The 13,906-nt window shown below is 40.2% G+C and overlaps 1 protein-coding gene across 1 annotated transcript in view; it reads left to right on the plus strand.

Annotated features, from left to right (window-relative positions):
* MYH15 (myosin heavy chain 15) overlaps positions 1-13,906 on the plus strand; it is a 130,481-nt gene that overhangs the window by 89,410 nt on the left and 27,165 nt on the right. Inside the window, 4 exon segments of the mRNA XM_033201821.1 lie at positions 2,908-3,034; positions 7,249-7,367; positions 9,728-9,924; positions 13,209-13,558. Of these exon segments, the coding sequence (XP_033057712.1) occupies positions 2,908-3,034; positions 7,249-7,367; positions 9,728-9,924; positions 13,209-13,558 (793 nt within the window).

Below are 13,906 nucleotides of genomic sequence, written 5' to 3' on the forward strand. Positions count from 1 at the left end.
GAGATCTGTGCGTTTTCACCCTAAGCAAACAGGTGCATAGCACAGCATATACAGGGCCATAAACAGATGCCATTTCTCACACCTGGATATGTTCCTCCTGGCTCAGTTAACAGGTCATTTACTATTGGAGACATCATAAGATAAAAATGGTTTTCATAATCATCCTATTTTTATCCATTTTCCTCTGGAACCCAGGATTCATGACAAATTGGGCCACCTAGGACATCGATTCAATTAATCCTTAGTATTTCCTTTATCACCACTTCATACAACAGATGCTTAGAAATCTAATATTTGACATTTTCTGTGTGTGTGTGCATCTGCACAGACAGTTTCAGTTCGAATTCCAATTCTGACATTTAATAGCTGTATAAATTTGGGCTAGTTATTTAGCCTCTCTGGTGCTCAGTTTTCTCATTTATAAAAAGAGGCAATATGAACTTTTGAGAGATATTGTGAGGAAAAAAATGAGCATGCCAACTTTGACTGTCAAAGTCATTTTCAGAAGTGAGAGCAAACAAATTCAACATATAATTATAAACTATGCAGACAACCTAAAAACTGCCACATTGATCACTACTATAGTTTTCTTCCAGTTAGGAGTGGAGAGTGGGGACAATTGAGCATGCCTGGCATTTAACATTAATGCTCTAACCTATGTGAGGCTGATGGCATCATTCGAGAAACTGGCCATTGAATCTCTGTTAAGTCTGTTTACACCAAGCCTGGGTGTGCTGTAGGACATCTGTGAAATGGAACTACATAACACCGCATTGGAGATATAAGAAGACATAATTCAATAGTCTTTCAGAGAATAGCCATTAGTAATTGAGACAGCCAGGTGGGAGGGGGTCCCTGGAGAAACTAACTAGCCTGCCCACTGGAGTGGAGCCTCGGAAAGTTCACGCCATTTGCTGTGGGTTGGAGCCTGGCCCCTCCTCTTCCTGTGTGGAACCTGGGATTCAAGCTGTGAGTGGCAAGCGCTCAGGCAGGGACTCTGGCCTTGGGAAAGTCCCTCCTTCCCCCTTTTCTTCCTTTTCACCCCAAAAAACCCTGTCTTACTCATCATTCAAATTGTCTATGAGTCTGAAGTTTTGTGGCCGGGGACAAAGAACCCCGTCTTTAGCTGAACTAAGGAAAAGTCCTGCAACATAGCATGAAGGAAACAATCTTCAACAGAGCATAGGCTCCAGCTAGAGATGACCAAGGTTTTGGCTGGTACAAAAGTTTTCCTGAGGACTAAACCAGGCATCACCTTTGAAACATTCCTGATCCTTTGGCCATTGCTCTATCATAACAATTAGTTTGACATTGAAACTATTAGGCTCACCATCAGCTTTCACCATCTCACTAGACCTCACTGTTTTCTCAAAATTTCATTGGTATAATCTCTTCTTTGTCTCCCAATTCTTCTATTTCCATAGCATACTTTCTTTGTACAGACAAAGGCCTCATGGGCTGCTGTATTAATTGAGATTTAAAACATAGAGCTCAGAAGAGAGCTGGGTGTGTAACAAGCACCCAATAAATGTTAACTGCTCCTGCTATTGTCATTAATAGTGTCATCATCATCGCCAAGGATGGGGCAGATGGAAGGCATTGGAAGATTGCCTATAATCCCAGCACTTTGGGAAGCTGAGGTGGGCAGATCACAAGGTCAGGAGTTCCAGACCAGCCTGGCCAAAATGGTGAAACCCCATCTCTAGTAAAAATACAAAAATTAGCCAGGCATAGTGGCATGCACCTGTAATTCCACCTACTCAGGGGGCTGAGGCAGGAGAATCGCTTGAACCCAGGAGGTGGAGGTTACAGTGAGCCGAGATTGTGCCATTGCACTCCAGCCTGGGTGACAGAGTGAGACTCTGTCTCAAAAAAAAAAAAAAAATTATAAAAAGATAATTTATACATGAGTTTCACTAAAACAGCTATGTAAAATCTGTAGAACCGTGGAAGTCCACCACCAATGTAATTTTACTGTTTCTAACCATATAAATAATAAGAATGCAAACTACAGTTAATTTGTATGTAAAGGGGATACCTCATCTTGCATTTGGCAGCTCTTAGTCCTATCTGAGGATCTTGTGTCTCAAAACCGCTAACATGAGTTCTCAGAGTGTGGCAAGAGTCTGGCGATTAAATTGATTACTTAAATCAGGTGAAAATGCAAAGGCCAATGCCATATCTTTTTCTCCAGGCACGAAAAGCCAATTCTGAGAAGCTGGGTTTGGGGATTGAAGTGTTAACCCTGTTAGGGTCATCTTGAGATTGTAGCCATAGTGATCAGGAGGGTACAGTTGCTTTGGCAGCTCACATTTGGTTATTAGGCTGTTGTGGCTCAGATACTCCACTTTCTTCTATCCTGCTTGGGCAGCCTTCTAGATTTTCTTCCTCCTCCTTCCCTCTCTTACCTCTCTTCCTTCCCCTTCCTCTGCCCCTCCGCCCTTGCATATTGCCCTCATATGTGCCAGGCACTATTCTAGACAACAGGGTGTATATCTTTAAACTGGATCTCTACCCTAACAAAAGTTATATTCTAGTGGAAAAGACAGTTAAATATATACTGTTAGAAAAGGATCATGTACCTCATTAGTGTTTGACATGTTTCCTTCTCCAGAAAAGTAAATAATTCTAGAAAGGATCCTAATACCCAGGAAGTTGGGTGTCTCCCGTGACACCTGTACTCTGCAAAGTTTAGGCTTCTTGGGGTCCAGACCCTAGAGTCTGAAATCAGAAGACGTGATCTCCCAATGCTGGAATCAGAAGACGTGATCTCCCAATGCTGGCTGAGCTCTTTACTACAGAAGAGAGTGTGTGGATCCCCGGAGTCACTCTTCCCCTCCTCCTTTGTGCAGCTGATTCAGAGTATCCTCTGTGAGCCCTGACCAGCCCTTCTTTCTCAACTCACAGGCAAATGCTGAGAAACTCTGTACTGTATATGAAGAACGCTTGAATGAAGCAAATGCAAAGCTAGATAAGGTGACTCAGTTGGCAAATGACCTGGCAGCACAAAAGACAGAGCTGTGGAGTGAGAGTGGTAAGTAAGTATGTTGCTTGACTCACAGGCAATTCTCAATCCCAGCAGACTCATGGAGGCACAACTGAGATAATGAACTACCCGCTGAGGTTGGGTGGGCATCTGAAGATCCTAGGGGAGGAATGCAGCCTCTGAGACAGCTTTGCCACACACATGCCTCTTGTCTAGAAAGTGTTACCTCTGTGCCACTTGGGAACCCCTGCCTAGTTCCCTTCTAAGAAGTAGAAAATCATAATATGCCATCAGCAGAAGCAACTCTCAAGATCAAAGGATGGGAGGGGCAAACCACAGTCTACTAGTCATGACATTTTTACAATTTCTACCTCATTGAATATTTAAATTTAAAAAAATTTAAATGTTTGGATAATGAAATTTTAAATGTTTGGATAATGAATTTTAAATGTTTGAATAACTGCTTTTACTGGGTGTAAAGACAGATGTGTCTTTACACCCAGTAAAAGCAGTGGTCTGTATGGCCAGCTACCTGGGCCTGCATGATTGGACGTCGTTCTCTCTGACCTCTTTTCCTACTTGCCCCTTGTCTTATTCTGCATTGGCCACATCCACCTCTATGCTGTGCTTTGTACACCCCAGGCATACTCCACCTCGGAGTCTTGCCCTAGCTGTTTACTCTGCCTGGAACACCTTATTAATTCTGGAAAGACTTGGGGATAAGGGTTAATCAAGTAGAGATCTGGGGCAAGTCAAGATATAGACTCTGTTGAGAAGGTGACATTTGAATACTGTCAGCTCATTTCCTCAAGTGCTTCTCTTTTCATGGTATTTATTAAGTTCAAACAAACTACATATTTGACACAAGAAATATGTTTGTCTCCATCTGTCAGAATATAAGCTCCATGAGGTCAAGGGTCTTTGTTCATTGATGTATGTCAATCATCTAGAACACTGCCTGGTACTTATTGATCCTCCATAAACATTTAATAAATAAAAGTAAAAAAAGTCCCATACTTTATTCATTACTGTCAACCACTATGGATTTTTTTTTTCTGTTTTTCCAATCTATTACATTGTAACAATCTATTGGGGGTTTTTCTTTTTCAATTTATCATAAGCTTTTGTATTTTGCATACTCGGTCATTTGTAATGACTGCTTCTAATTCATCGAGATTGACTATACCTAACCTTGCCTGCAACTTGACTTGCCTCTCTGCTATGAACAGCATGTGGCTAGATGTTTATCTATAACTAAAATCAGTTTTAGTAATATATTCTGAGAGATAGAATTCCTAGGTCAATGAAAATAAGCAATGTATTCTTGATGCCCAAGTGGCATACACTTTTAAAAAGAGAATGAACACATTTGGGCTATATATAACCCAGTTCCTCCAGTAGACACCTCTATTTCCAGATGCCAAATCTAGGGTCAGGGCTAAATTAAAATTAGTTGATAAAACTAAAAACCTGGAAATCTAGAAGAAGAAAGTATTTTTGGTTCTATTAAGGACACTGAATAGGACTCTCCTTATACTGACCACAGGGTGTGTGAAACCTGGCCTTGCTACCAAGCCCCCAGTTTGATCTGTGCTATTTACGATTTAGTTGGTATGTAGGCTCCACAGTCCAGCCACAAAACTGGAGAATACCTGGTTGTCTGGCCCTAAAGGAAGTGCTGTGTAAAATCTGTTTTGATAGACATTGGCTGTCTCCCCCTAGTTACTGGCATTAATTTTCTACTCACTTTTTTGACGAGGAAATGAGTGGGTAGTGAGTAAAATGAAAGTGGGTCTGAGATGGTAATTCTGCTTAGGCTGCAGGAGTTTTTTCTTCCTTTTTTTTAACTTTACCTTTTGGTTGGCTTTTGTGTAAGTTAAATTCGAAGTACAAATTTATCCAAGCCTATCCTCCCCTCACTGGGTCCATGCTCCAGATTGTTTATTTGTTTTTGTTTTTTTTTTGTTGTTGTTTTTGTTGGTGGTTACCTCCAAAGTTTCTTTCTCATGCCCTGTCCTGTCAGCTTTCTCTGCTTTCAGAGGAAACCAATAGTAAATGTGATCACTTAAGCCACAGTAACTGGCTACTGGCTCTGTAATATACATGATATATTAGTCTCAACCAGCTAGTGCATTTATATTTCTTCAGAATCTTTTTAAATAAGATGTTTTTGGACCAGCATGGTGGCTCACGCCTGTAATCCCAGAATTTTGGGAGGCCTAGGTAGGCGGATCACTTGAGGCATGGAGTTTGAGACCAGCTTGGCCAACATGGCAAAACTCTGTCTCTACCAAAAAAATACAAAAATTAGCTAGGCGTGGTGGCGGGCACTTGTAGTCCCAGCTATTTGGGAGGCTGAGGCAGGAGAATCACTTGAACCTGGGAGGCGGAGGCTGTAGGTAACCATTGTACTCCAGCCTGGGCAACAGAGTGAGACTCTGTCTCAAAAAACAAAACACCAACAGCAACAACAACAACACAGGAGGCTGAGGCAGGAGAATCGCTTGAACCTGGGAGGTGGAGGTTGAGGTGAGCCGAGATTGCACCAGTACACTCCAGCCTGGGCAACAAGAGTGAAACTCTGTCAAAAAATAAATAAATAAAAAGCCACAAGACATTTTCATCCAAATACTCTTAAAGTTTGTTTCACTCCCAAGTGGTTCTCAAGAGCCTGTAGGGGGTCTATGAGGTTGAAGCTATTTTAGTATAATACTAAGATACTATTTGCGACTTAAATTCTTTTGCCATTTGTATTGATGGTGCAAAAGCCACAATGATTAAAATTACTAGAGCCTGATCACAAGTCAAGGTAGTAGCACTAAAACATACTAGTTAAAATTGTATTCCCTAATATGTACTCACAGGTTTTTTAAAAGTCAGTTTCACTTAAGGATGTCCTTAAAGAAGCAGAAGAAATGAATTTTTTACATCTCAACTCTTGAGTATATATATTTTTACTATTCTGTGTGACAAAACAAGAAGTATGCATGAAGAACTCCTGTTTCATACTGGAGTAAGACGTGTGATTAAGCTCTGAGCTGAGCTAGCAGTTTTTTCAGGGAGTATCACTTTTACTTGAAGGAATGACTGGCAAACAAACTAGGCTTATTTAGACTCACATGTTTAGCACATGATTTCTTAAAAATGAACAAAGGAAACGTGTCACTGCAGGGAAAGCAACTGACAATGTTTCTTGCCAATAACAAAATAGGAGCTTTTAGGTAAAAATTATATTTTAGAAAACATGTATATGCCATCATTAGGTTGATGGCTGTCAATTCTTGGACTTTTCTGATGAGCTCAGCAGTGATGTTAACAAATATGATTTTAAAAATATTGTATGTGATATTGTGATTTATAATAAGATATATACATGTACATATGGGTGTGTATATATGTGTATGTGCATATTTATATGTGTGTATGTATATATATACATATATACTTGTACGTGTGTGTGTGTGTGTATCTGACACTGTCTCTAGGAAGATAGTGTCAGAATTGAATTAAACTGTAGAGGACCTTTGTAAGTTGAATCCACAAAGCAGAACTTACAGATATGGAAGGCCCAACTATAATTAATAGGATAAGTTAAGCAGGAACGATAGACTAGAGTATGATACAATTTCTGCCTCTCGTGGTCACATTTCCTACCATAAAACACATTCACACTAATTTAGTTTTCATTAAGAATCTTTTATTGTTATCTTCATTTTACAAATGAGGTAATAAAAGTTATAATTATCTAAAAATTATACAAACAGAAGTGTACAAAGTCACATATAATAAACAAGGGAATATGGTATAGAAGAATGTGGTCTTCAAGAACTTCATTTGAATCTACCTTCACCAATTACGAACTGTGTATGTTTCTGTTTCAGTCATATTTAAGTTGCTCTGTTTCCTCCTCTGCAAAATGGTTAGTATAATACCTACATTATCAAGGAGTTATGAAAATTAAACTAGATAACATACATTAAATACCTAGAGCATAGAAGTTTCTCAATAAATAGTAACTAATATCATCTGTTATTGATTCATACTTATTAGTAAAAATCAGTTCATCTTTAGGATTCCCTTCTGAGTCCTGAAAAGGATTATTGTTATGGTTTTGCTGAATAATAGGACTCTCAGACCCTTCCTAAATATCAAACATATGTGGGTAGGAGTCACTCTGGCTACCCTTAAAGTCAGTAAGTCAAGTGGAGGAGGCAATAGATAGGAAGACTGTAATTATGTACTTTTGTGAAATCTTTCTGTAGGCGAGTTCCTACGGAGGCTTGAAGAGAAGGAAGCTCTGATAAACCAACTTTCCAGGGAAAAGAGCAACTTCACTCGGCAGACTGAAGAACTGAGAGGGCAGTTGGAAAAGGAGACCAAAGTAATGAATGTATCTATTATTTCTCACTTGTTGTTTGACTGTGTGTTTTTTTTAAAAAAATAGTGCTTGATGAATCAGCCTGAAGATGTTTTGTAAAAGAAGAAGGGAAAATGCCCTACAAGTTATGGGGGAAAACCATGCCAGGAAGAACCTGATGGCTGAAGGATCTTCCTTGCTGATTCAAATGGCTTCTTTGTAGATTTAGAGTGAGCAAAGTGTGTGTTTCCATCTCGTGTGAGTACTTGAACAGAAGGGCAGCAAGGCGCTTTCTGGATTTTGATTCTGAAACTGCTCATGAAAAAGTGAAATAAAAGCCTAGAATACAATAAGTGGGACTGGGTTAGCTCAATATTACTTTTAAATTGTCAATAAATTATAGAAATTAGTCATTTCTTCCTGTGAGTATATAATGTTGCTAGAAGGTGACTCCAGTGAAAGTGATTCTGGAAGATGAAAGCATAGTGACCAACAGGAGATATGAATTCTTTGAGCCCTGATATTTAAATGAATTCTTAGTTCATATTCAAAGCATCTTATTACTAAGACCCCAAAGTATCTTACTTGTACATGACCATACTATGAAGGCATATACTCTGAAAACGCAGGTAGTTGAGTCTGTTTTAAAATATTGTACCATTTTATTCCCTTGATTCTCCATATTTTCTATATTATACACAAATTTAAAAATTTATCATTGTTTGTGCATCAGACATTGTACCAGATACTTCTGTCATGTTATCTCAATCTTCGTATCAGTCAAATGAAGCAGATAGAATTGCATCCTTATATATGAAAAAACCAAGGCTCTGAGAAGAAAAATAACATGTCCAAGGTCATACACCTAGTGGTATACTGTGAAGAAACTTAAGCACTAGTGAAATGAGTTATATTTTAGAAGATCTCTCTGGCTGCCTTCCCAGTGACTTCTAGTTGGCCTACAAGCCCCCCGATCTGGCTCCAGCATCCTTCTGTGACCTACTTCCTACATCTGCTTCCCTCATTTACTCCCCCCAGCTGCCCTGGCTTCCCTTCTGCCTCTTAAACCAGGCACCATCATTCCTGCCTTAGGACTTTTATAACTGTCCTTCCCATTGCTTAAAGGCCCTTCCCCAAGGTCTTAGGGGGTTGATGAGAAGGAGCCAAACATTCTAGATCGTGCTTATCTGCTGTATTTGTTTTACTGCTATTAGAAATTTTATTTATTAGTTTATTTGCATGTGTATTTTGTGTATCCCCTTATTTCTTTTGGGCTCTTTAGGGCAGGGATTTTGTCTGTCTTGTTTACTTCCATAATTAAATATATGCCATGTAAATGCCACATAAAGGTTTTAAAAGTTTTTCCTTTAAAGGAAAATGAAATTAAACAAGAGGAGAGGTCACAGTTTGAACTCAGGTTCATCTGATTCCAAAGCCTGCATCCTTTTCAGTGTCATTGTGTATTGTGGCTCCTCATTTAGCACCCAGAGGGGTCTGGCTGAGGCTGCCATTAACTAAACCTTGTGCTCTCAGAGCTGTATCTTCCTGAAAATGTGCTTTTTTTTTCTAATTTGCATAAAGGACCCTTGAGGACCTGTCAGGACCCTGATTCTTTCCACACTAGATTGTCTCGGGGGAATGATGCTGCTAGGTTAGCCAGATCACCATTTAAATGATAAAAATGTTTATTAAACCCAGCAGGGCTGTCCAATACATATAGAAGCCTCTACTACACTACAGGTAGCTATTTAAATTTATATTAAAGTTAAATAAAATTATGAATTCAGTTTTGATCACACATTGTACTAGGCATATTTTGAATGTTCAGTAGCCACATGTGACTAGGTGTTTACCATGTTGGACAGTGTACATAGAGAACATTTTCATCATTACAGAAGTTCTATTGGGCTGTAGTACTATTTTGAAGTATTAGGAGCTGAGGTTTTAGAGATTTCAGTGTGAAATAAAAGATTTTATTTTCTTCATCAGTGGAATGAAAAGGCTAAATTTCAGTGGTTCTTTCTGGTTTGAACAAGCTCTGAGTCTAATATATTGCTAAATATAAATCTTATTGCCTAAATGATAGTGAATGTTGTCTTTGCTATCCTTGCATTCTCCACTATTTCTAGAATTCCAGGCCTAAGTCCACAGAGTCAAGCTGGCATTTCTCTAAATAGAATTCCCTTCCCTCTTTTAATGGCAGCAATTGGATACTATCTATCCTTTCTCTTGTCTCAAATTCTCTCTCTAATATTATTTTACTAGGTTCAGGTTCAGCTTGAATTTGTGGCAGGTTAATCTTACCTAAAAAAATATTATCTGACTTTCAAGACTTGTATTGTTTGTGGTGGTCATGCCTTTTTGTTAATGTGTGTTCCCTACAGTCCCAGAGTGCCCTGGCCCATGCCCTGCAGAAGGCCCAGCGTGACTGTGACCTTCTACGAGAGCAGTATGAGGAAGAACAAGAGGTCAAGGCTGAGCTGCACCGGACCTTATCCAAAGTCAATGCTGAAATGGTGCAATGGAGAATGAAGTATGAAAACAATGTCATCCAGAAAACAGAAGACTTGGAGGATGCCAAGTGAGTAGGGCAAGGCTATCCTTAACCTGGAGTTAGTCACATGGAGGAGTATGAGAATAATGACTCTGTCTCCAAGGCCTCGTGGTATGCATTTAACAAATCCTTGCCACGTGCAGGAACAAGCCCAAAACCAAAGCTGAAACATTCACTGCTGGTAAGAAGCACACTCTGTAGAGGGACTAAAAATATAAAAAGTGTAATACAAAGTGACAGAGACTATAAAGAGGTCCTGGGGAGAGAAAGGAGGCTCTTTCTAGGGACACAAGGGAAGTTTTCATAAAAGATGTGACTTTGAGCCATGGTGTAAAAATAGGCTATCGCTTAAAACCCTATATTTCATTTGTAACGCCAAAATAATTGAGTCCATGTGTGTACGTGTCTCCATCAAAGTCATTGTGTCCCTGGTCTACAACTTGTAGACTACAAAGTAGTCTGTGAAGATGGACAGGGAAGCTGGAAAAAATGTTAGAATCTGTCGTCATATCTTCTAGGACAAAGGTTGCTTTGAAAAGAAACCATCCCCAGGCCATCCCTAAGGTTAGAATATCAATTTTATAGTCATTTCTATGTAAAGGTTTTAAAAGTTCTTAGTAGTTACAGAAGTTTGGGGCACAGCTGAATTGTGACTCAGTACCAGGGTATAGAACTGAAGCATTTTGCTTAGAGACCAAGAAACTCTATTTTTAAGAGAAATTGTCAAACCCCAGCTTATAATCATTAAAGATTTACTCAAAAGAATGTGTCCCTGGCTTGGTAGCTTGGCAAAAATCCGGGGAAGATCAATACATTTCTCTTTAACTTCAACCAGAAATAATGTTTTCCAGTTCTTCACCTAAATCTTTGAGAGGCATTGCTATGCAATTGCTGAACAGCTGCTGTGTTTTGTCCCAGAAGGGGCAAGTGATCCATCTCTGTACCCACAGTAACTTAAAAAGGGTTTTAGAATGACAGATACTAAAAATACATGCAGTAGGTGCTTTATCAAAACTCTGGACCACAGAAAGTTTTGGCTTTGAACTGAGATGCCCTCTTATATCCAAATACAGTATTTACTTCTGAAGTAAGATTTCCCCCCCTTCTAATGATTGGAGAATTCAGGTGAAATTGCCTGTCTATCATTCTGTTTGATGGTTTCTTTGGGGGTTGGGTAGGAAAGAGCAAAAGAATATAGACTACTTTATGACCACATGGGTTTGTTGGAACTAGTTCTGTAGTATGTAATAACTAAAGAAAATAATGGGCCAACATGGTACTCTCTGAAGACACTTTTTTACTTTCAAATTGGTGGGACATTGAATAAATAAAACTTTGTCTGTATTATGCTTTTCCTCTAAATCACCTCGGGGAGGTAGGCAGCTACAAAACAATCTAGGGTCCTGGTTTCTTTTTTGTTATTGAAGTTAAAGATTTGCCTGCTTTGATTTCCAGGCTGGGGTTCAAATGATGAGTTAGTTTAGCAGACTCAAGCTCACCTAAGACCCAGTGTACTGCTTCTGAATTCTAAGTTCCCCAACGACAAGGATTTAGTTTCTTAATTTCCAATATCCCCTTACATATTCGAGATAACTAAGTAGGTGCTTATGGTTGGCAAGTTAAAGAGAAAAATAGTAGTTGATATTAAACATAGAACCAAGTTATTGGTAAAACGAGGTTAACCAGTTTGTCCAGTTTACGCTGGAGGTTTCCTGTTTTAGCTTTGAAAATCTCATGTCCTGGTGTAGTAGTCCGTTCTCACACTGCTAAGAAAGGCATACCCAAGACTGGGTAATTTATAATGGAAAGAGATTTAATTGACTCACCATTCAGCATGGCTGGGGTGACCTCAGGAAACTTACAATCCTGGTGGAAGGGGAAGCAAACACGTCCTTCTTCACATGGTGGCGGGAAGAGAAGTGAGTGAGTAAAAAGGGGAAAGCCCCTTATAAAACCATCAGATCTCATGAGAACTTACTGTCATGAGAACAGCATGAGAGTTACCACCTCGATGGTTAAATTACCTCCCACCAGTCCCTCCCACGACATGTGGGGATTAGGGGAACTACAAGATGAGATTTTGGTGGGGACACAGCCAAACCATATCACCTGGTGAAACCCCTCAGTCCCAGGCAATCCATTATGATTGGTCACCCAAAGTGAAACTCCTATTTTCTTTGATCAACAAGCATTTCTAAAGTAGTTAAAATATATGTAATTATTTCACTCGACTGCCTGTAATTATTTCATTCCTACTGCCTTAAGTCAGGTAAAGCATCAGAATCTCCTCTTCACACTTAAGAAACGTGAAGCAAAGAAGTGAAGTGACTATGGTTAGAAAGCCGGGGGCAGGGTGTTGTTAGAGCCTAAATGCTTCCTGGATCCCGAGCACATAGGGGTTTTTGCAGGATTCCACCCAAAGGGGACTTTATTACCACATTGCTCTGTTGGCCTAGTTATGCAGTTTTTTCTGTTGAATAGCAGTAGATGAGCTTGGGTACATATAGTACTTTTCATCTAAGAAGTATAACAAGTGAGTAAGAATGGGACTGCCAGCAACCCTGCAGGAGATGTAAGCAACAGAACACATTTCATCCATTAGAATTCCTAATAGTAGCATATTATGGGGGTGGTGGAGAAAGAAGCACGGTAATAAACCGCTCCATCTCAGAGATGCCCAAGGAACAGCAGATGGGGGCTAAAGTACCCCGTAAGAACAGTAGGACCTGTTAAGTGAGGATAATGAGATGGATTTGGGAATATAAATCTGGAGAGAGGAGCTGAGGTGGAGAACACACTCAGAGAGAAGAAATAATTGTGTCATGTTTAGGAGCCACATGATGTGAGAGAATAATCAGGAAAAAGCAAGAGAGTGTTCTTTAGAAGCAACACAGCCAGGGAGCTCTTTAGTGACTACACATGGCTACAGATTTGTAAGGTGCTTACTGTTGGTAGGGTGTTTAGTACAATCTTCCTTTTTTCCCTCTTCTTAGGAAATAATCAAGTCAGTATTGCTTATTAGAGCTTTAGGATAAGCAAATACTTGTAGGAATTCAAAGAGATCCAGAGTTCCAAGTGCAACTTGGCAAAGGGGGAAAATAAAGACCCCATGCACACAGGAGGCAGAGGATGGTGGTCACAGACAGTGAGGTCACTTTCAGATAGGAGCTGCTGTTGCTTTGTACCACTAAGTCCACTGCAGAGGTGCCATCTTACTTTGCACCCAAGCTCTATCTTTAATCCAGGGCAGACTTGATGAGCTCTCTGAGAGTTGTTGCCTCACTCACTCTTTGGGTATCCTCCTTTCTCAGGAAGGAACTGGCAATTAGGTTGCAGGAGGCAGCGGAAGCCATGGGGGTGGCCAATGCCAGAAATGCCTCCTTGGAGAGAGCCAGACACCGGCTGCAGCTGGAGCTCGGGGACGCCCTGTCTGACCTCGGGAAGGTCCGCTCTGCAGCAGCCAGGCTGGACCAGAAGCAGCTGCAGTCTGGCAAGGCCCTTGCGAACTGGAAGCAGAAGCATGAGGAGTCACAGGCATTGCTGGATACCTCTCGGAAGGAAATCCAGGCTCTCAGTACAGAGCTCCTCAAGCTCAAGCATGCCTACGAGGAGAGCATCGTGAGCCAGGAGACACTCAGGAGGGAGAACAAGAACCTCCAAGGTACACCAAGCTGGGCTCGGAGCCAAAGCCGGAGCGGGTAGCTCAGGGAGAGCCCTGGCTACAGGCAAAGCTAGGCAAAGCTGTCTTCAGCATTTTCATGTTCCCATCATGTTTTAACTTTTCAATTTTTATACTTCTGTTTGACCTTTTTTTTTTTAATTTTAGATGCCATTTGTATGAAATTAATTCTAAAAGTAAGACTCGTTTCCTGCCTTTAACTTCAGTTCTCCTCTGTAAAGGAAGCCACTGATGAGAATTTCTTGATATCCACAACCTTATGAAGATTTTCCATGCGTGCTATACTCAACGGTGTATTTTTTACCCAATTACATTTTGTTCTACACGTTT

Source organism: Trachypithecus francoisi, unplaced genomic scaffold (assembly GCF_009764315.1).
Source record: "Trachypithecus francoisi isolate TF-2019V2 unplaced genomic scaffold, Tfra_2.0 Lachesis_group0, whole genome shotgun sequence".
NCBI lineage: Eukaryota > Metazoa > Chordata > Mammalia > Primates > Cercopithecidae > Trachypithecus > Trachypithecus francoisi.